The sequence below is a fragment of the Elephas maximus genome, chromosome 10 (genome assembly GCF_024166365.1).
Source record: "Elephas maximus indicus isolate mEleMax1 chromosome 10, mEleMax1 primary haplotype, whole genome shotgun sequence".
Taxonomy (NCBI): Eukaryota; Metazoa; Chordata; class Mammalia; order Proboscidea; family Elephantidae; genus Elephas; species Elephas maximus.
In genome coordinates, this window is record NC_064828.1 from 64,202,493 (window position 1) to 64,225,700 (window position 23,208).

Genomic DNA, 23,208 nt, shown 5'->3' on the forward strand with positions numbered 1-23,208 from the left:
GTTTTCTGTCCTCTGCTGAAACCTGTTCAGCATCGTAGCAACACACAAGCCTCTGCTGATAGACAGGTCATGGCTGTGTACGAGGTGAACTGGCAGAGAATCAAATTCGGGTCTCCCACATGGAAGGCAAAAATTCTATCCCTGAACCAACAGTGCTACTAACATAATACATTTTTTTTCTTCTAATGAATTTTGTGTGTGCGTGTGGTAAATATACAGGTAGCAAAACATTTGCCATTTCAACAACCTCCACGTGTATAGTTCAGTGACATTAATTATGTTAAAAAAAAAAAGTTGCCGTCAAGTCGATTCCCACTTATGGCAACCCTACGTGTGTCCGAGTAGAACTGTGTTCCAAAGGGTTTTCAATGGCTGGTTTTTTGGAAGCAGATCACCAGGCCTTTCTTCAGAGGTGCCTCTGGGTGGACTTGAACCTCCAACCTTTAACTTAGCAGCTGAGCACATTAACAATTTGTACCACCCAGAAACTCCAGCACGGAACATAGTAGGTGCTTAATAAATGTCTGAAGGATGAATAAATCAGTGGTCTCCAACCTCACTCTGTACCTAGGCATGACCTCCTCAGTTGGCCCATTCTGAGCCAGGGCTTTACATGTCACATGAGCACAGAATAAAGTTCACAAAGTTCTGTGAGCACACAAAATTCCATGACACTTTGAAGCAGAAGGTGGAGTATCAATACCTGTTACTGTCAAGTCAATTGGGATTTATAGTGACCCTGCAGAATAGAGTAGAACTGCCACGTGGGGTTTCCAAGGAGTGGCTGGTGGATTCGAACTGCTGACCTTTTGATTAGCAGCCAGGCTCTTAACCACTCCATCACCAGGGCTCCAGAGTATCATTAATTCCTCAAAAAATAAAAAAAAGGAGAATTTTATTAAAAATGCCCACATTTTTGAGAGCTAGTGTTGGATCATGGCAAATCTGGAAAAGTTCACCTTCCCCCTGCCTTCTGCACAGCTTACAGGTTGAATTCTACTGCAGGTTTTGCAGGGAGGAGCCCTGGGAAATCAGCCCCAAAGTGAAGCCCACATTTGGAGCCCACCTGGCAGGACAACACCTTTTACAAGATGATTCAGAGGACCTTTGAAAACCAGGCTTCCTAGCACTACAATGATCCCTGCAATAGCAGTCCCTGCCCAACTCCTAGCATCCTTGGAGAAAGACCAGTTCTCAGGAGCTTGAAACTAAGGTAATGCCCAAGCCTTTGTAGGAGTCTTGGAGCAAATCTGAGGGCCCGCTGGAGTGAGGGGAGAGGGAGTCAAAAACAGGAATATTTATAGGAGATCTGCAAAGCAGGTAATCTAAGTTTGGCTGTATGCTGGCCGAAACTGTATGAAATCATCATCTCTGCCTTATTCATTACCTGCCTTCAAGCATTCATAGCTGGCTTTTCTATACTTTTTAGGGGACATCTCCATGGACTCCTATCACCCAAATGTTGATGTTCCTTGTTACACTGTCAGTCCTACCTCTCTAAAACCACTTCTCTTCTGAAGCCCTACATACTTCTGGTTCTCTTTATCCTTCCAACTACTTTCCTCATATTCTGTAACTTCCTCCTGCTCACACTTGAATGTGAATACTAGGTTTTCCGAACATGCAGTCATCTGCCCTCTTTCCATGTTTTCTACTGGTTTCAACTCTGATTTTATGCTGCTGACTCCTCAAATGATACCTCTAGTCTCATCCACTCACTCAGACTCACTCCTGAATCTTAGTAGTGTTTACGGTCTCTATCTACCATCACCTCAAACTCAACAGGTCACAAACTTAATTCTTCGGCTTCCCCAGACTGGTTTGCTTCTATAGTGTTCCTGTTTCTGTGAGTGGACTCACTCTTCTTCAAGTCTCTGATGTGTGACATTTGGGAGGCCATCTTTAAGCTTTTCATCTCCATCTCATCCTACGTTGAGTCAGCCATGAATTCTGTGGATTGATCCTTATAAATCTCTCTGGAATCTGGCTTCGTGTTAGTTAGGACTATTTCAGTTGTAAGTGACAAGACTCTATCCCAACCTGGTTTAAACCCAAAAAGGAATTTATCGGCTCATATATCTGAAAGCTGGCCTCAGGCCCTCGCAAGATGTTTTGAGGAATTGCCTGTCCCCACCTTTTGGCGCTGTTTTCCTTTATGTTGTTTTTGTTGCCAGGCAAGTTTTTCCCTTCAGTATCAAGTGTGGAAGGCTACTGCTTTATGCTCCTTGTGTGACTGAGTCAGTCCTTATTCATTCCTACTCCATTTTTACCAATGAAATTAAGCTATACTGGCTTGCTTTTTATTTTAATGCTAAATCATGCAATTCCAAAGCCTGGCCTTAATAAATAAATAATGCAAGTTTTCTTAATTAACAAAAAGAGCCTCAGAAAGAGATGGAGGAGATGTTCTCTCTCCCCCACACGCTCATGAGAGAGAACTCTCTGCATCATAAAATTTGTTTTAAAAAAAAGTCTGATCCATTGAAGAGGTAAATTGATAACATTCATTAAGATATCAACTTATTTTTTGGTGCAATATAGAGACTTTTCTGGATATTCCTAAGTGTTCTCAATTTGTCCTGTTTTCTGTCTTCAGAAGAATAATTTGAACAAAAGAGTCTAGTAAAACTTCAAAGACTTAAAAATGTTGCAAGTTGTGAAAATAACCTTCAAAAAGCAACTTGTACCTCTAGTCAGTTATCTTACTTGACAATGTGTTGCCCCGATAATGATACTGAAATTAAACCTCTGTTTTTCTGAAACCATACAAACCCTTCTAAGTATTTGAGACTCTGTGGGCTATATACACTCTCTGTTGCAACTTCTAGACTCTGCCTCTGCTGCACAAAAGCAGCGAGTATTCCAGTACAGCTTTATTTATGGATGCTGAAATTAAAATTTCATATAAGTTTTACGTGTCATGAATTTTTTTTTCAACATTTAAAATATAAAATTAAAATTTCATATAACTTTTACGTGTCATGAATTTTTTTTTCAACATTTAAAATATAAAAACCATTCTTGTGTCTGCACAGAGTGTTCTACTTAGGAATTGTTCCCGCTAACTATGTGGTTAAATCCCCTACCTTCTTCAAGTCTTTGTTCATATTTCATCTTCACTCATTTTCATCATAGCTCACTGTCCTCAGTCGCCCCCCACTCCTTATCCCGCTTAACTTGTTATAATTTTTTTCCCATAGCACTTACCATCTTCTAAAATACTAAATACTTTATTTGTTCGTTTGTTTGTTTACTGTTTGTCTTCTCCGGGCCAGAGAGTAAGTTCCCTGAGGGCAGAATTTTTTTACAAACGAAGTGTCTAGAAGGCTGCCTGGCATATAGTGGACACTTAACAAATTTGTTAATAATTAAATAGATAAATAAATGGCCTAAAAACCCTCAATCAATCGTATTATCTGGTCACTTGGTAATAAAAGTTGGTTTCTCCTTCAAGTGCATGGAGAGCTTGGTCTTCAGAAATGGAATTCTCTAAGATTCACTTCTTATTGGACACTTCATTTGGAATAGGCCAAAGAGATACCTTAGAATGCAGAAGACAAAAGTTTTAAAATAAAAAACAGGTCGAATGTTTATAACCTGCTATATTTCTTTTCCAAAATTAGCTTTATTCCCTCCTTGAATTTTATGGGTCCCTTTTTTTAGCATTTGGTATCTAAATCCTCCTCCAACCTCTCCACCCTTGGGGCATGGCCAGGGCTGATGACCAGGGATAGTTTCAAACGGCTGACAGCTTGCACCCTGAAATAGGAAGACTAGGCTTTTTTTTTTTTTTAGGGCCAATTTCAGAAAACAATTTTTATGGGTTGTATTTTTCCCCTTTAAAAAAAAATGCTAGTTTATTCATTTACCAAGCTTCTACTAGTGTCAAGCAGTGTGAGGCTCTGGGGAAAAAGTTAAAAGGCACAGCTCATGTCCTTAAGGAATTTATAGTCTAAAACACACATGAGCAGAGGAGATTATAATTCAGAGTGATATGGGCTATGACAGAGATCAGCACAGGCTGCTAAGGGGCACTACGGAATGACACTGGAGTTGAAGTGGGGCTGGGAAACTGTCAGGCTTCCTAGAGGAGATATTGACTTAACTTACTTTAAAGATGACAAAGGCATGATGAGATGAAGACGCTGGAGAAAGATATTCTGTGATGAGAGAATTGTAGGAGCAAAGGCAAAGAAGCAAGAAAAAGCATGATGAGTTTGAGAGATTTCAAACTGTTGGCTGTGGAGCCACGGAGTATAGAGGACTGAAAGATGAGCCCTGAAAAGCAGGCAGGCACTGAATCAGGAAGGAATTTAAATACAATAAGAAGTTTTAATTATTTTTTATAAGATACTAAGCAGAAAAAAGTTAGATTTTTTTTTTTTTTTTTTAATCACTGTCGTTGCTTTGTGGGGAATGGATTGGAGAAGGCAAGACTGGCCCTAAGAAATCCGTTAGATAGCTAAGCAACAGTGATGACGGCCTGATATGAGGCGGTATCAGTGGGTCGAGGAAGTGAAAGGTTTGAAAGATAGTTAAGAGAGACAAAAAGGCGGGAATTAGATGCTGTGATTGGGGGTCGGGGAGTGAAGAATGACCCCGTTTCACCGACTTCAATAGCTGATGACTTCAGTGACTTAACAGCTGGTGGTGATCTCTGGGACTATCACATAGTATTAGAGTTATATGCTTACCTGTGAGTCACTCCCAACTTGTCTGAAAGCATTTTACTACAGGGACCTTGCTTTTTAGTCTTTATATTAGTATTTTTTTTTTTTTAAAGGAGCACCTATTATGCAGAAGGAGCACAATGTATGAATGAATATACTCAAAATTCTGAACAGTATGGTATGGCCAATAGCAGAATCTCACATAATACTATTTTCTACATGCTGTATCAAGAAGGTGAGGAGAACACGAGGAAACTTGCTTCTCGGTTGCTTTCTACCTATTGTTCAGCTAGGGAGCTGACAATAAAGTTTATTTGCGCGTCGACGTGCCCCGACGCTGGCCCCGCCTCCCCATGCGGAGCCGCGATTGGTGGGCGTTCGCCGGCGGCCGCCGTTCCTAAGCCGCGAGTGGCGAAGGCCGCAGTCCTTCTGGAGCGTCGCGGCGCCGGCCCACCCTTTCGCGGCGTCGTGGGTGCCTGCGCCGCTCGCTCTCCTTGCCACTCCTCTCCCGGCAGAAGCCCGGGGGACCAGAGCGAGAAGCCGGGGCCATGTTCCGACGCAAGCTGACGGCCCTCGACTACCACAACCCTGCCGGCTTCAACTGCAAAGGTGAGGTGGCGGCCCCGCGCACGTCTCTGACCCCGGCGGCTCCTCTCTCAACACCCACCTCTTCCCCATCTGGGACCCTCCGCGGCCTTGTTTCCCTCGTGGGCCTCCGGGCGGCCCCTTTCCCCCAGGCCACCACGCACCGCGGTTTTCCCCCGCACCTCCCCACACCCTTGGCTTCGGAGCCCCAGCACCCACTTCCCTGTCGGCCTCGCCACTTTTTCTACTTGGTTAACTCCAAGCACCCGTGCCCCGTCTCCTCAGCTCACAAAAACGAAGGCTTTCGTTTTATAACTTAACTCTTCAGCTCCTTCATCCCCCGGACAATTAAATGGACGGTACCTTGAGTACCTGGTGTGGGCCCGCACAGTGCCGGATGTTGAGGAAGGTGCTAAGTAACTTGAAGACAAGTTCACCGCCCGCCAGGAGCTAAGGGGTGGGGGTCGGGGGGCAGTCAGAGCCCATGAAGCAGTTAAGACATCCAGAGAGTGCAAATGAAGTCCAGTACCAACAGTGGAAGAATAGACGTGTATAGCAACGTGCCAATTGTGTAGGCATCGTGGAAAAAAGTTAGTAGCCGATGAGCCGGGCAGCTGAATTGTAAATACAAAAGTATTGGAGGCTTTACTGCATTAAAAACTTTAGAAGTAGTAACACTACTACCCAATATTACTTTACTACCCCCTTCCACTCATTTCCTCCCATAGTGCTTGGCCTGGGGTAGACTAATACGTTTGAAAGTGAGTATCTTTTATCAAGTACAACCTGTGATACCAGACCAGTGTATAGTTCAAGACTTCATAATGGGAGCTTGAATTTGACTCACAGTTTGAAAATAATTTACAAGAGAAATATTATCAGTGTTGTGTTGATACATAGAAGCATATCAATTTATAGAATTTTGGGCTTCTTTCTTTTTTTTTTTTTTTTTTTGCCTTTTACTTAACAAAAGGAGCCTATGACAGTAGCACTTAGATCTGGATTTGCATCTTTGAACCTTAGTTTTCTCTTTGGTAAAATGGGTGTTTTACCTACCACAAGAGAATACTTTGTCGTATATGCACTTAATGTACCCATAACGTAGTACTTATGTTGTCTCAATTAACTTTTTATGTCGGGGTTAATTTCCCACAAGACCCTTTACCTGTGAAGTAAGTTTTCTACCTATTACTTATAGTGATTTTTGGTGATTTTTTTGTTGCAGATGAAACAGAGTTTAGAAATTTTATTGTTTGGCTCGAAGACCAGAAAATCAGACACTACAAGATTGAAGACAGAGGAAATTTAAGAAACATCCACAGCAGCGATTGGCCCAAGTTCTTTGAAAAGGTAATTACGAGAAAGCAAAGTAAAAGTACAGATAACTTCTTTAAGGATTATATGAAGACAGACAAGCTTAAAATTTTTCTTTTTTAAATAATGACAATCATTGTTTGAAAACCTGGATTTCAGGGGTTTAACTTTTTTCTTATTGTTGTTTATTTTGATTTAGAGCAAATTATGTAATCTCTGCGAAGCTTGAAATAGTTTTCTCTGAAAACATTGTGAGATTTCTTTAAAAAAACAGTGATATTCTATAAATGGTGATTAATCTCCCTTTAATTACATGGCCGAAATTAGGTTCTTTACAGTAGACTAAAAATATTACAATAATACACTTTTATTACTGCTGTTATATCAATAGAAGTCATTATTAACATGCTTAAAAATTAAGACTGTTGTGTTATGGTTATATTTGACGTGCACAGGTGTCCCTTGCTTGTACAATAGAATTAATCTAAAATTCTGTATCGCATATTTTTGTTGCTAGAATAATGCACCCATTGACTTGGTCTAATTTTCGTAATATTTTCATAGAAAAAAGAATGGTTTTCAAATTATAAAAATTACATTTTAGAATGTCACCACTTACATTAAACATTTTCATCAGCTATATTACTTGGATGAATAAGACATTTTTCCTTCAAAATACCATGAAAACCAGCTGAACTTTTCATTTTATAGGGCAAAGTGATGAGGTATGTAACATTATCCTTTGAATCAATGACTGCGTGAATTAGGGCATTATATAACTTGCCTGCTAGCTTCTACAAACTTGAGCAAATTTATTAACCTCTATGTTTCAATTTTCTCATCAATAAATAGGGATAACAATGGTACTTACAGAGGTGTTGGGTGTTGTTAACGTCCCTAGGTGGTACAGACAGTTTGTGCTTCACTGCTAACATAAAGGTTGGTGGTTTGAACCCACCCAGGGGTATTGTAGAAGAAAGGCCTTGTGATGTGCTTTCTTAAAGTTTATAGCCAACAAAACCCAGTGAACCATTTCTACTACGTAATATACGGGGTTACCGTGAGTCAAAGTTGACTCAAGGGTGATGGGTTTAGGGGGCATTGTTAATTAATGATTCACCTAAAGTGTTCACAGAGGGGGCCCATCCATAGCACCACCCATATTATTACCACTGCCTCTACTGATATTAAAAAAAAAAAAAAAGTTACTGAGGAGTAGATTCCAACTCATGAGGACTCCATATGTGTAAGAGGAAAACTGTGCTCTACAGGGTTTTCAATGACTGATTTTTCAGAAGTAGATCACCAAACCTATCTTGCAAGGCACCTCCAACCTTTCAGTTACCCGCCTCACACATGACTGCACCACCCAAGGACTCCTACTGAGTTGTTTTCCTTTGCTCTTTTTTTTTTTTAATTGTGGTTTAAGTGAAAGTTTACAAATCAAGTCAGTCTCTCATATGAAAACTTATATACACCTTGCTATGTACTCCTAGTTGCTCTCCCCTTAGTGAGACAGTATATTCCTCCTCTCTACCGTGTATTCCCCGTATCCATTCAGCCAGCTCCTGTCCCCCTCTTCCTTCTCATCTCGCTTCCAGACAGGAGCTGCCCCCATAGTCTCATGTGTCCACTTGAGCCAAGAAACTCACTCCTCACCAGTGTCATATTCTGTCTTCTTATAGTCCAGTCCAATCTCTATCTGAATATTTGGCTTTGGGAATAGTTCCAGTCTTGGACTAACACAAGGTCCAGGGACCATGACCTCCGGGGTCGTTCTAATCTCAGTCAGACCATTAAGTCTGGTTTTTTTACAAGAATATGAGGTCTGTATCCTGCTGTTCTCCTACTCCAGCAGGGATTCTCTGTTGTGTTCCCTGTCAGGGCAGTTACCAGTTGTAGCCAGGCATCGTCTAGTCCTTCCGGTCTCGGGCTGATGGAGTCTTTGGTTTATGTGGCTCTTTCTGTCTCTTGGGCTCATAATTCCTTTGTGTCTTTGGTGTTCTTCATTCTCCTTTGCTCCAGGTGGGAGACCAATTGATGCATCTTAGATGGCCACTTGCTAGCTTTTAAGACCCCAGACGCCACTCACCAAAGTAGAATCCAGAACGTTTTCTTACTACACTTTCTTATGTCAGTTGACCTAGATGTCTCCTCCTTCCCAGCTACTCTGTCCCTCAGAGTGTTTGGTTGTATTCAGGAAACTTCTTTGCTTTTGGTTTAGTCTAGTTGTGCTGACCTCTCCTGTATTGTGTGTTGCCTTTCCCTTCACCTAAAATAGTTCTTGTCTACTATCTGATTAGTGAATACCCCTCTCCCTTTCTCCCCACCCTTGTAACTATCAAAGCAGACTTTCTGTATTTAAACTATTTCTTGAGTTCTTATAATAGTGGTCTCATACAATATTTGTCCTTTTGTAGCTGACTAATTTCACTCAGCATAATGCCCTCCAGATTCTTCCATGAGATGTTTCACAGATTCATCGTTGTTGTTTATCATTGCGTAGTATTTCATGGTGTGGATATACCATAATTTATCCATTCATCTGTTGATGGTCACCTTGGTTGCTTCCATCTTTTTGCAGTTGTAAACAGCTGCAGTGAACATGGGTGGGCATATATCTGTTTGACAGCTCTTATTTCTCTAGGATATATTTCAAGGAGTGGGATTGCTGGGTCGCATGGTATTTCTATTTCTAGCTTTTTAAGGAAGCACCAAATCGATTTCCAAAGTGGTTGTACCATTTTACATTCCCACCGGCAGTGTATTTTACATTCCCACCAGCAGTTTCTCTACAACCTCTCCAACATTTATTTTGTGTTTTTTGGATTAATGCCAGTCTTGTTGGCGTGAGATGGTATCTCATTGTAGTTTTGATTTGCATTTCTCTAATGGCTAATGATCATGAGCATTTCCTCATGTTATCTGTTGGCCGCCTGAATGTCGCCTTTGGTAAAGTAGCCTGTTCATATCCTTTGCCCGTTTTTTAATTGGGTTGTCTTTTTGTTGTTGAGGTTTTGCAGTATCATGTAGATTTTAGAGATCAGACACTGATCAGGATTGTCGTAGCTAAAAATGATTTCCCAGTTTGTAGGTAATCATTGCTCTTTTGGTGAAGTCTTTGGATGAGCACAGGTGTTTGATTTTTAGGAGCTACCAGTTACTTAGTTTCTCTTCTGGTGCTTGTGCATTGTTAGTAATGTTTTATATACTGTTTATGCCATGTATTTGGGCTTCTAGTGTTGTCCCTATTTTTTCTTCCATGATCTTTATCAGTTTAGATTTTATATTTAGGTCTTTGTTCCATTTTGAGTTAGTTTTTGTGCATGGTGTGAGGTATGGGTCTTGTTACTCCTTTGCTCTTAGAAAGTATTTTTTGAAATTTTAAATGGACTTTTTAAGACTTAGAAATATATTGTTAAAATTTTATATTTGTTGGTCATGTCTTACTTATGGCCCATTCACGTGTACAAGATTGTACACATTTCTACATATAGAAGAGTATTTGATGAGTATAGAAAACCGAAGCAGAGTACCCAGAAGTGATAGTAAAGTAATGTAACTTAAAGATAAATATACTGGAACTTATACATCCAAGCAGATGTTATACTAAAAGTTGGCCTCTTTGGAATGATGAGGTCCTTTCTTAAGGCATACTTGGAACTTCTCTTTTGAAATTACTTTTAGATCCTAGGCCACAACTTTTGAATATCTTAGTATGGACAGTTTGTATATTTTGAGGGTATATTTGCTCTTTTAATCATGACTAAATCTTAGGACTGAGGTTTGTTTCTTAGTAGGTGGATAACATTTTTTATTAGAAAATGAGTTATGGCTAAAAAGTGCTGATTTATTATTCCTAATAGGCTTTCCAAAACGGGACTCCAGAAGTTTTGAGTAAAGAGTGTCATTGCTGGAGTTAGATTTTAAGGTCCCAAGTGACTCATTTGAAGGACAACACTCGTTTGAATATACAGCTGCTGACACTTATTTACATTCCTTGGTTAGACCTTACATGGATATTACATGGCTTACTTTATTCAGTGGCCTTTTCATAACATGAAAGCTAAGGTTTACATAATAATTGATTTATCTGTATGTCCTCCTTTTTTAGTTGTCCTTTTTATTTAATTGCTGTGTGTGTACTGGGACCTGGAATCAGAAATCTTCGATTCCAGTCCCAGATCTAACGTGTATGACTGTTGGCAAGTGTCATCCTCTCTAGGCCTCAGTTTCTTCATCTGTAAAATGAGCATGTTCTAGATCAGTGATGTCTTACCTGGCATTTGTAAAGGTAAAATTTCAAAAAGCATGGTGGAAATTTTATTTTTTCTCAATAAGATGGTCCAACTTAAATGTTTCCTTTAAGTTATGTAATGCATCAAAAGTTGGGTAATATAAATGAAGTTTTAATTGGCAGTTATATGTGTCTGATTTCTAAAAAATGGGAAAACGAGTTGATTATAGTTGATTATTACTTACTAATGGCTGTTGTTGACAAACTCTAAAATCATGGGGAGGTCAGATGTAGACCAAACCTAAAAAAACCAAACCCATTGCCATCGAGTTGATTCCGACTCCTAGACCAAGAGGTCTTAAATGAGGGGATCTGAACAAAGGTCTCTTTCAACTCTCATTTTCTTGGTTCTTATTTTATGGTAATAATGAAACTGCCTTTTTTTCCCTCACAGTATCTCAGAGATGTTAACTGTCCTTTCAAGATTCAAGATCGACAAGAAGCAATTGACTGGCTTCTTGGGTTAGCTGTTAGACTCGAATATGGAGATAATGGTATGTTTTGTGTGGAATATGTGTTTTTAGAGATAGAAGAAAGGTTGGAAAGACAGTATAAAGATTTAAGGAACTTACTAGTTTGTGTTTTTGTCTTATATTGCTTTACCTTTTGTTCATATAAGATTTATACTTCCTCACACCCCCTTTCAGCATCTATTTAGAAATTTACATTTTATTTGTAACGTTTCTTCTGCATCCAGTCCCCCCCCAACTCCTAAATTGGCTACGAAAGAATTTTCTAAAACTAGAGTCTCTTTATTATCACAAAAAATTAAAAATACTTTATGCTGTCTTTCATTGCTATTTGGATTTTTCTTCTAGAATTTGAAAATGTTGTCGTCTCACAAAGTGACTTACTTTGGTGTATTTGCCACCTTGCACAGTCTGCTCCTTAGCCTTTCATGTTTAGAAATTGTTGTTAGTGTCCCAGAATTGATAGGATTTCTTTATGTTGGGAGCGACAGGTAATTTCACAGTTACCTGTAAAATCCTATCTTCTCCGTTACCACTGCCATAACCCTCCTTCAGGCTCTTACCACTTTCTGCTGAGGTTATTTTAATATCTTCCAAACTAGTCTCCTAAACATCATTGGCTTTCAGTTTTCTACAGTAGCAACCCCAAGCTCCTTATCCTGGTATTCAAGGCTTTCGATGACCGGTGTCCAACCAGTGTTTACACACTTGACATCCCGCCAAACAAATATCCATTTCCTGTTTACATTCTTTTTTTTCTCCCTTCACTTTCTTTGTTCACATTTTTCCCTTGGCTAATATGCCATTTTAGTATATCTCTATAAATCTAAATCCTTCCCCTCCTTTTAAGATCCAGGCTCAAATGCCACCTAGCTGCAGTAATCTTTCTGAATTTGCATAGCTTTTACTCGGTGCCTTTTAAGTCATTCACCACTTTCTATTTTTTACATGTCTTATTGACCCCACTAAATTTAAGCTGATTTTCACATTGCTTTCTTGTATGGTTCCTGTATTAGTTTTCTATTGCTGCTGCAACAAATTACCCTTATCCGCCAGGCGCTCCTTGGAAACTCTACGGGGCAGTTGTACTCTGTCTTATAGGGTCGCTATGAGTCGGAATCGACTCGACGGCAGTGGGTTTTTTTTTTTTTTTAATGACTTAAAACAACACAAATTTCTTTCTTACAGTTCTGGGGGTCAGGGTTTTGGCAGGGCTGGTTCCTGTTGGAGGCTTTAATGGACAATCTGTTTCCTGAGCTTTTCCAGTTCTAGAAGCCGCCTGCATTCCTTGGCTCATGGTCCCTTCCTCCATCTTCAAAGCTAGCAGCCTATGACCTTCCAGTCCCTCTCTGACTCTGCTTCTGTCGTCATATTTCCTGCTCTGACTCTGGTCCTCCTCCCTCCCTCTTATAAAGGCCTTGTGATGACTTTGGGTCCATTTGTATAATCCAGTATAATCTTCTCATTGCAGGTTCTCAATCACATCTGCAAGTCTGTTTTTGCTGTGTTAAGCAATGAATACGTTCACAGGTTCTAGAGACTGAGACATAGGCATCTTTGGGGGAGCCATTATTCTGTCTGCCAGAGCACCCAGCATATGTCCTTGCACATGGTAGATGCTTATCAACCTCAGTAAATACTTGGCCAGTGCAATATGTGAGTGTGTACATATGCCGACTTGGAGGATCAGCCAGATTTTGCTCGTGCCTTAGACTTTAAGTTCAGCCATCTTTTCGTAGCAATCTGAAGAAAACCTCTAATTTGAAACTTTACTTTCCATTTTAATTTAAAAAGAAAATGCTTTTGCATTTCTTTAGAAAATAACTTACAAGCCTTGTGCCACTGGTAGTATTACTTGATTTTCAGGACCTTTTTCCAAGTGCTTTTTATCTGTGTGAATTAATTTGCAGTAATTTTTTTTTTTTTAATATATTCCCTAGTTTATCAAAAGTATTTTTCAACTATTCCCAGACAAATTGGTAGTCATTATTGCAATTTCTGTTTTACACTTGTTTATTATATTCCATTTGTCCTCTGTTTTTTAATTCTTTCAACTCAGGTCATTCAGGTACAGAGAATGGCAGGTGCTGTATGATTGCATATCCCTGCAGTTGACTGTAACTCTAAATACATTTCTCAGTAATAGTATGGTCTTTTTAATAAATAAAAGATACTGAGAAGCTAGTTTGTGTCTGATACATAGTAAATTTTTGATATTGAAAAAGAAAACATGTAGTTAAAAGGTAAATGGCCTCAGAAGTATATTAAAAGTCTAGAAAGCACAATTTTGTTTAATCTAAAAATTCAGACTTCTAATAACAATGACTATTTCATTTAAAAAAAAAAAAAAAAGTTAAAGTAGTAATACTGTCCCTTACCAGTAGAAGGTGCTCATGTTCTGTTGTGGTTTTCCATTAATATGTTGCATTTTTCTTGACTTTAAATACTCATTTTAAAATGTTATTCTTATTCAATGAAAGTATTGTGAATTTTTATTATTTGTTCCTGTCGCAGTTATCTAGTGGTGCTATAACACATACCGCAAGTAGGTGGCTTTAACAAACAAATTTATTTTCTCACAGTTTAGGAGGCTAGATAGAAGTCCACGTTCAGGGTTCTGGCTCTAACAGAAGGCTTTCTCTCACTGTTGGCTCCGGAGGAAGGTCCTTGTCTCTTTTCCGCCTCTTTTCTGCAGCGGTCTTCGTGTGGCTTGGCTTCCATCTTCCCCCATCTCTGTCTGCTTCTCTGTGCCTATCTGCTCATTTTTATGTCTCTGGGTGATTGGTTTAAGGCACACCCTACACTGATATGGCCTCACTAACATAACAAGAAAACCATTCCCAGATGGGATTTCTACTACAAGTATAGGGATTAGGATTTACAACACATCATTTGGGGGGACACAGTTCAATCCATGACAGTGCCTTAACTTTTTCTTTTTTTAAGCCTTATATCAGTTTGTCAGTTAAGGTGATTAAAACCTGAGTTACATTTTTTTTCCTTTAACTTTTTTGACATCATTTCAGACTTACAGAAAAGTTGCAAAAATACTAGAATTTTCATATACTCAGATTCCCCAAGGGTTAAAACTTTATTTCATTTGCTTCATCCTTCTTTTTTCCTCCCACACAGACACACACGCACAATTTTTTTTTCTGAATCCTTGATAGTAAATTGTAAATGATTCCCTTTAACTGTTAAATATTTCAGATTACATTTCCTAAAAACAACATCGTCTTATATAACCATATCACAGTCATCAGGAAATTAACATTGATGTGCTACTGTCACCTGTAGACAATGTTCGTATTTCATCAATTATCTCAATAATTTTTTTATAGGGAAAATCCAGAATCACACATTGTATTCAATTGTTGCATCTATTTAGTCTTCTATAATGTGAAAAGCTTCTCACTCTTTGTATGTTGTTACACTGATATTTATTTTGTATAATGTCCCTCAATTTGGGTTTGTCTGATGCTTCTAAGTGATTAGATTCAGGGTTTGTACTTTTGTTAGGAAGAACACAGAAGTGATGTTAAGTGCACTGTAATAGGAGGCAAGTGATGCAGGCTTGTCCCATTACTTGTCGTGTTAACTTTGACCATGTGATCTTGTGGAGTAATATTTTGAGGCTATGTCAATATGCTGTCATTTGTCAAACTTTCCTCTTAGCTTTAGGACCCATTTGATGTTTTTTACCTGAATCAGTTATTATGATGATGATGATTGTCAAAAGGTGTTTTTCTAGTTCCTGTATTCCTTCTCCATTTCTTCGTGGCTTTTACTATAAGCAGGTTTTCCTTCTCTGGTTTATTTATTTAAATCAGTGTGGATGCATGGATTCTTATTTTATTCAATGGATCATAACCCTTTTTTGCCATCATGTGTTTTGATGTTTACGTTGTCCCAGATTTGGCCAGTGTAAGCCCGTTTGAGCTGAACCTTGTCTGACTTAAATTTTAGCGCTTTTATTTTTCCACCTTGATTTTTTAGTAAAAATAAAAGCACTGTAGTCAAAGATACTTTTTGGGTATTGAGTTTAGTGAATTATTATCAATTATTTGTGTGTGTGTGTTCTTTTTAAGTATTTTTCAAGTGAAGCTAATAAAATCTACCTTTGGAATTCTGGAATTTTCAAATCTTGAAATAAATTTTAAGTTCGTACATGGTGATGTATTTGAAGTATTGATTTTTTTTTTTAAAGTAAGGTTTTTAGATTATATATATATATATATCATTCAAATGAAGGTTTTAGAAGAAACGTTTTAGTGATTTTTTTTTTTTAATTTTATGTAATCTATACTTGCCTTTCTTTCTCCTACCCTTACCAAGTTTTAGGGAAGCAATGGATTCAGATTTCTCCCCCTAAAACTTACATAATGTTCGGAATGTATTACCTTTAGAATTGTTAATGAAAGTGTATTTGTGTCGAGCAGTCCAGTAATCGATTTTATCTTAATCAAAAAACTATAATCATATTGTCTTCTGTTAGATATTCAGTAGAAAAAAATGTTTTGATTGGATGCATTGCCTTGTACTTATAATCCGTTTGGCTTAAAGTCAGTAAAGAAGCAGTGTTGATTGTACTGCGGAAGAAAGACGTGGCAGGCACGCTGTTTCCGTAAAGATTTACAGCCTCGGAATCCGTAGGGGGCAGTTCCACCCCGTCCTGTAGGATTGCAGTGAGTCAAAATTGACTCCATGGCAGTGGAGTTTTGTTGTTGTTGTTGATTGCACCTTAAGTTGCAATTCTAAAAATTTTATTTTTTACCTGTTTTTACAGCTGAAAAATACAAGGACTCGGTACCCGATAATGCAAAAAATGCTGATAATGCAACTAAAAACGCGGAGCCGCTGATCAACTTGGATGGTAAGTCTGTAACTTAACGTGTCAAGTTTATCACCGGTGCGCAGTGCCGTAAACGTTGTTCCGTCCTAGAATGAAGTTTAGATTTACTTGGTTTCAGTAAAACCGAGAGCGTTCTGCGAAGATAGCATTAGTGTTGAAGTTTCATTCTCTGTGGTGCTTCTAACCTTGAGTTACACAGTACGCTTTCTTCCTCACCACAATTGAATATCTGAATGTTAAAATCATATTTTTTGATTTGGTTATAATAATTTGGTGGTTTTGATTTGTGTTTAATCATGATGCTGATTGCTTGCCTTCCTGGGTGTATAAATAATTTTCTTTGGTCTGATGACACTATGAAACAAGTAATAAAATTTTTCACTGTTTTAAGGACCAGTTGCCTTTTAGCAGTTTCTCCCCTTTTATACAAATACGAAGATTACAATTACTTAGATTATGAATTGTGTTAAATATTCTTCCACTGCCTGATTTATTGTGCCCTCTAATTTATAAGTTATCCTTATGAATTAATCAACTTCTTGGACACTCCAGTGCTGCTGCTTAGAGAAAAGGTTTTGAGAAAATCGTCCATCAAAGGGACCTATGTACTAAAATTAATAGCCTTGGGAAGAAATGTTAATTAAAAGTGCTGCATAAATGGGCCTTGCATAAAAAGTTATAAGACAAATCTAATGTGAGTTAGTCATTTATTGATTGTTCAGTTTGACTGATGAAGTTAATAGGAAAACTATTGACCTCACCGTGTTGATGCTCTACGCTGCTTTATGTTTTTTTCTCTTGCCTGCAGCAGTTATAAAAATGAGAAATTTGTTATCATTGTTACTGGGAAATTAAAAATGTTTTTTGTAAGTTTGTACGTTCACAAATATATGGCTATAATTATGTAAGTTTGCAGAGTTACAAGTTTTTTCTGTGTGTGTTTGTTGTTTTTAATATTTTATAGTAAATAATCCTGATTTTAAGGCCGGTGTAATGGCTTTGGCTAACCTTCTTCAGATTCAGCGTCATGATGATTACCTGGTAATGCTGAAGGTCAGTTTCATATATTTCATTCTTGACAGAAACTGTACATGTAGGAAAATTTCTTCATTTTTCTAAAAATTGACTCTGGTGTTTACATTAATGGTTGAATGACTAAAATAGAGAAATGTGGGATATAAAACACTTAATGGCTTCATCTGTTTTTAGATTGTCTAATAATAATAACTAATATCAAGGATTGAAACACTGTGCATCTGCCACTGTGCTAAATCATTTGCAAAGATTATCTCATTTAATCTGCCTAATAATTGTAGAGGTAGGTGCTAATATCTATATGTTAACATAAAAACGAATTATATATGCAAATATATATTAAATATACATAAAACGTGTGTGTGTGTGTACATGTAGATAAAGAGGATAGATGATGTCCCGGGTGACACAGAAAATGATAGCACCAGGAGTTTAATCTAGGCGCTCTGACCCTGTGATCCATTCTTTTTTCCTACACCACTACCCCAGTTCTGTTTAGTCAGTCTCTTTAAGGATTCATAGTCTATGCTCATTAAGATAGTAGAAAATGTCAAATTAGTAGTGGTAAATTTGATCGGTAATATATGCCCTAATACCGCTCTGAGTAAAGGTTTCCATCTTCTGAGTCCTGTATCTTAGTTAGGCCACTCAGTTCACCTTTACTTCAAGGAGCTAAATAGTCGGAAAGAGGTCTCTTCTATTATCTTTTTCAGAGAGAGAGAAAATATACTCATCATATTCCAGAAGATTTATATCTAGTAATTGTGTAAGTACAGTAGGGCTTGCAGGTGGGAGGAGTTAGATCCCAGACTTGGAAATTATTTTAGAAATTATTACTGCTTTTATGAAAGATTAAAGAGCTTTTGACTTGACTTTGTGCATGTAAGGAGCCCTGATGGCATAGCGATCAAGTGGTTGGCTATAACCGAAAGGTCAGCGGTTCAAACCCACCTGCAGCTCTGTGGGAGAAAGATATAGTCTGCTTCGGTAAAGATCTATAGCCCTGGAAACCCTATGGTGCAATTCTGCTGTGTCCTATAAGGCTGCTATGAGTCTGAATCAACTAAATGGTGATGGATTTTTTTTTTTTTTTTGGTGATACCTAGAAGGGCTTAAGCCATAATTTATTTTACTTCTTATAATTATATGTATTAAATGGCAGTTGTAACAAGAGAAGGTTATTATAATTCCTTGTGCTATATCTGAATATTAACTTGGATTTTCTTGATCCCAGATCGGATGCCAAGAGACAAAAAAATTATTTTTAGTGAAATTTAGCTCTTTCAAAGGCTTGTTCCTTACTCAGACTATTATGTAAATTGCCTTGGAGCAGTTCTAGCTGATCACGTCAGCTTTAACCATATACTCTGTGAGAGGAGACACAGACAATGCATAGCATAGTTGGGGTGCTTTTGTTAGACTTTGAAAACCCAATGGGAAAAACTATAAATCAGCTACAATGAAAGCTTTATAAAAATTCCTATCCAAGCTGCGTGTTTGTCCTTTGAGGTATTTTAAGAGGCATTCAAAAATACATGATAACATAGAAAACATCTTAGGTTTGCCAAGTATAAGAATGAGAATATTTAACTGTTTGACAGGCAGATTATTTACCACTGTTAAAGATTGGTCTGAGGGTTCTTTTCAAATACATAGCATTTGGTTTGTTTATATTATTTAAAAATATTTGTTTTCACACTTATTTTTGAGTTGTAATTGTCATCCTGCTAATTTAAATTCCCTGAAAAATATCTTGTTTTGGGGGTGTATTAGTTTCCTAGGTCTGCCGTAACAAAGTGCCAGAAACTGAGTGGCTTAAAACAACACATTTATTCTCAGAGTTCTTGAGGCTAGAAGTTGAAACCTGGGTGTTGGCCGTGTTGGTTCCTTCTGAGAGCTCTGAGGGAGAATCTGCTCCGTGCTTCTCTCCTAGCTGCTGGTGATGGCCAGCAGTCCTCGGGGATCCGTTGCTTTTAGCCGCATTACTTCAATTTCTGCCTCTGTCTTCACATGGTGGGCTCCTTGGGTTTCTCTTTTCCCCTTCTTATAAGGATACCCGTCAGATTAGGACCCACCTAACTTGAGCATGACCTCATGTTAATAAATTACTATATCTGCAAAGACGCTATTTCCAAAAGAGGTCACATTTCACAGGTACTGGGGGTTAGAACTTGACTGTATTTTTCAGGAGACACAGATCAACCCATAACTTGGGGTGTGTGTGGATGCATGTGTGTCTGCCATAATGAAATGCCATGATAATTTTTTTTTTTAAGTATCCTTTGAAAGGTCTGAAAACACTGTACTATAGTTAATTGAAAAAAAGCAAGATACAGATAAGTTTGTATGATAGGCTCTCCTTTGTAGTAAAGATGTGCGTGCATGTGTACATGCATGCTTGTAGTGTCGGTCTTTTAAGGGTACACAGGGATCTGGTAATGGTTCTTCTGAAGAGGGGGATTGGTTGGCTAAGGCTGGGGATTGGGAAGGAGACTTACCTTTTACCATGTTTCCTGTATTTTACCATGTTTATTGTATTTTGTACGATGCATCTATATTACCTATGCAAAAACACTAATTGTCATGAGCATCTCTTTGTTACTAAATATTAAAAGTGTGAAAACTTAATGTAATAGATTTTTTTTTAATTTATTGGACAGTTTGTTAATGAAGTAGGTCTAACTTGATCAAACTAGACATCCTTATTCTCCTCACTCATAAGAAAAACATGACAGTTAAACAGTCTTTAAAAAAGTAGAAACAATATTTTTGGGTGTTACAGGCAATTCGCATTTTGGTTCAGGAGCGCCTGACGCAGGATGCAGTTGCTAAAGCAAATCAAACAAAAGAGGTATGTATGTTTTTATAAATTACAAATTAACTATTAACAATCATTTCTTTTGGTATTACTATGGGTTTAAGCTTTGCAGGTACAGCTTAAATTTTGCAGTTTAAAATTATTCATTCTATGTTAGAACAGCTCAGAGAAAAGATAGCTTATTTCGATAGGATTGAATTTAGTTCTTAAGCAAGTTGAAATTTTGGCAGGAATTCCAGAATGTATCTAGTTGCCGGAGGTCATTTGGATTTGTTATCTCACTTCATACCTTTGCTGCTCCACAGTCTGCCAGTACAAACCATGGCACATGCCCAGTTGAGGTTTATTTGAAGGCATTTGCCCTTGTAAAACTTCCTGGGTCATTTTGACTCATTGCTGAAAACACACCTTGTTACTAATAAATTTTCTTCTCTTTCAACGTAAATTCTATCCTCCCTCTTTTGTTTTCTTTGGAGAAATTGATTCTCTTCTCATTTTATTCTTTCTACTTCCAGGCATAAGTGATTATAAGAAAGTAACTTGCCTGAGGTCACCAGTTGATAAGTGTTGAGCTTAGGCAGTCTGATTCGAGAACTATGCTCTTCCATGGTGGGTGGGAGCAAAAGTCCATGTGCAGAGGTCTGGGTGAGCGTAGATCAACCCAGGTGAAGGAGGAGAAAGGGCTGTTCTACAGTGGTCTAAGGTTCAGGGTGCAAATGACTGAAGCATTATCATTCTTCAGTCCTGTTATGTAAGCTGAGAATACACTGTATACCACAGCTATCTTTCCCTTAGATAAAAAGTAATACTTGTGGGGGAGGAATTTTTAGATTAACAGTACCAGAAATCCAAGTGTCCCCATAGTTTAATCGACTGTGGGACAGTGCAGAGAAAATGTCCCCAGGGCTTAGCATCAGCAAGTGTCTGGTAATGCCCCTCTCCTGCTGTGTAGATGCTGCAGTGAGGGCCTTGGCACAGCCGCCATTCTGGATTCTAATTACTCTTTTTTTGTCTCCCACCCGCATCTCACCCTAAACAATGCCTTCTGTTCTCTGACTCCTTAGCCAGGCTCAGCAGCCTTAAAAGGTTTTTAATACCAGGGTAATACATTTGCCTCTGAAAAAGTACTTAGTCTTCTTTTAAAGGGTCTTACCAGATTATTAATTATGTATGGATCAGGGCACTGGAAATTGTGTTAAAGATCAGGTTATTTCACCCACATTGTAGAACAGACAGTAAATTGTTTTGGTCGCTCATTCATTTAGCGAAGGTTTGGAAGGCGATACAGATGAGGGCTTAGCTAAATCTCTTTGCTCTTGTTTTCAAAATAAAATTTAATTTTCAAGCCATTTCAAAAGATACCAGCCTACAATAATACTTTTGAGTTCTTACAGTTTAGTGTTCTCATAACCATTCATAAGTGGTATTTATGGTATATGTGGCAGTTTTCAGGCATAGCTATTTCTTGGTGGTCTCTTGGCAGACAAGGAAAAATTGGAGCCTCTGGTACTAGAATGACTAAAAAGACACTCATTAAAATTCTACTCTTTAATTTTACTCACTGTATTTTCATACACATTTGTTACTTCATTTTATACCTTTTTTCAGCCACTTTAAATCTAATGAGATCTTCATTAATAGATTTGGCAAGAATACTAAAGCATTTGACTAGTTACAGCCTAGAAGATGTAACATTAAAATTATAGGTAGTGGGTTTTTTTTTAAATAGTAATGGTTTTATGGAAACCCTGGTGGCATAGTGGTTAAGTGCTACTGCTGCTAACCAAAGGGTCAGCAGTTCAAATCTGCCAGGCACTCCTTGGAAACTATGGAGCAGTTCTACTCTGTCCTATAGGGTCGCTATGAGTTGGAATCAACTCGACGACACTGGGTTTGGTTTGGTTTTGGTTTAATGGCTTTATATTGTATAATTAGCAGAAAGTCAAGACTGCTTGTCCTTATTTGATAATTACTGTGAAGTCTGTACAGGTTGGCATCATCAAACAACAAAATCACAGTCTTTGCTGTATGTCTGTGTATAGGTGCTGACTAGTTAGCTCTAGATGACTTAGTTTCATTTTCCTAGACCATTTCAAATGAACTATTGAAAATAAAATTATACGTAGGTAATCTGGTAAACATCATGCTAACTGGGAAAAAAAAATTTTTTTTTAAAATAGCTTTGTCCAGTTTGTAAAGACAATGTGCTCAGAAATAAACTTGCCTGGGGAAAATAATACTAAAAGTAGTCCTATTCCATTTGTCCTGTACACTGCTTACAAAATGGGCTAACAGCAGCACTGCTGAACTTCCCTACCAAAGTGGTAGTGACAAAGCACTGCTGCAGAAGGGATTTACAGGCCCAGTCTGAAAGACTAGATTGGTTATGGCGCTTGTTAGTATGTTTAAGGGCCATTCTTTCCTAGTGGGTTGTAAGAGGAAAACCACTCACTACAAAGCAGATTTAAACAAAGAATTCTCAGTCCCCTTGCCACTGTAGCTAAAAGCGTTAAAAGAATAGTGTGCTGTTTCTCACAGTTTCAGATGAGAGGAGAATGTTATTCTTAAGTATAAATCGTCTCATATTATCTTTTTTTTTTTTTTTTTTTTTAAGGGCTTGCCTGTTGCTTTAGACAAGCATAGTCTTGGTTTTGACACAGGAGGTAAGTGATTTTGTTTAATTCCAACTATTTTTATAGACTTTTGACTATTGGGAATAAATAACCTTAAATAAAAATTTATAAATAAATTATTAATGCAGTTCTTTTGTTATAAAACAGATGCAGTTCTTAATGAAGCTGCTCAAATTCTGCGATTGCTGCATATAGAAGAGCTCAGAGAGCTACAGACAAAAATTAATGAAGCCATAGTAGCTGTTCAGGCAATTATTGCAGATCCAAAGACAGACCACAGACTGGGAAAAGTTGGAAGATGAACATTTTAGGATTTCAGCTTCTGACCTACTTATAATTGGCAACTATGTACACTTCCGGCATGTGTTTGGAAATCAAATGTCACATTTTCTAGGGAGGAATTCCAGAAAATTGACTGTGTTCTAAAGATTTATCATCACTGCTTTTTTTTTCTTTAATAAAGTTTAGGAAGTAGATTTTTTTTTCCTTTTTAATGGACTATGTGTTGCTATGATTAATTTGCTTCCCCCTTTG

The 23,208-nt window shown here is 38.0% G+C and overlaps 1 protein-coding gene across 1 annotated transcript; it reads left to right on the forward strand.

Annotated features, from left to right (window-relative positions):
• The first annotated feature begins 5,076 nt into the window (after positions 1-5,076).
• RTRAF (RNA transcription, translation and transport factor) lies at positions 5,077-23,150 on the forward strand. The gene is made up of 8 exons (XM_049897985.1): positions 5,077-5,279; positions 6,481-6,605; positions 11,261-11,360; positions 16,123-16,209; positions 17,153-17,241; positions 20,006-20,074; positions 22,656-22,704; positions 22,822-23,150. The coding sequence occupies exons 1-8, from the start codon at positions 5,219-5,221 to the stop codon at positions 22,974-22,976; spliced, it is 735 nt and encodes a 244-aa protein (XP_049753942.1). The 5' UTR covers positions 5,077-5,218; the 3' UTR covers positions 22,977-23,150.
• The last annotated feature ends 58 nt before the right edge of the window (positions 23,151-23,208 follow it).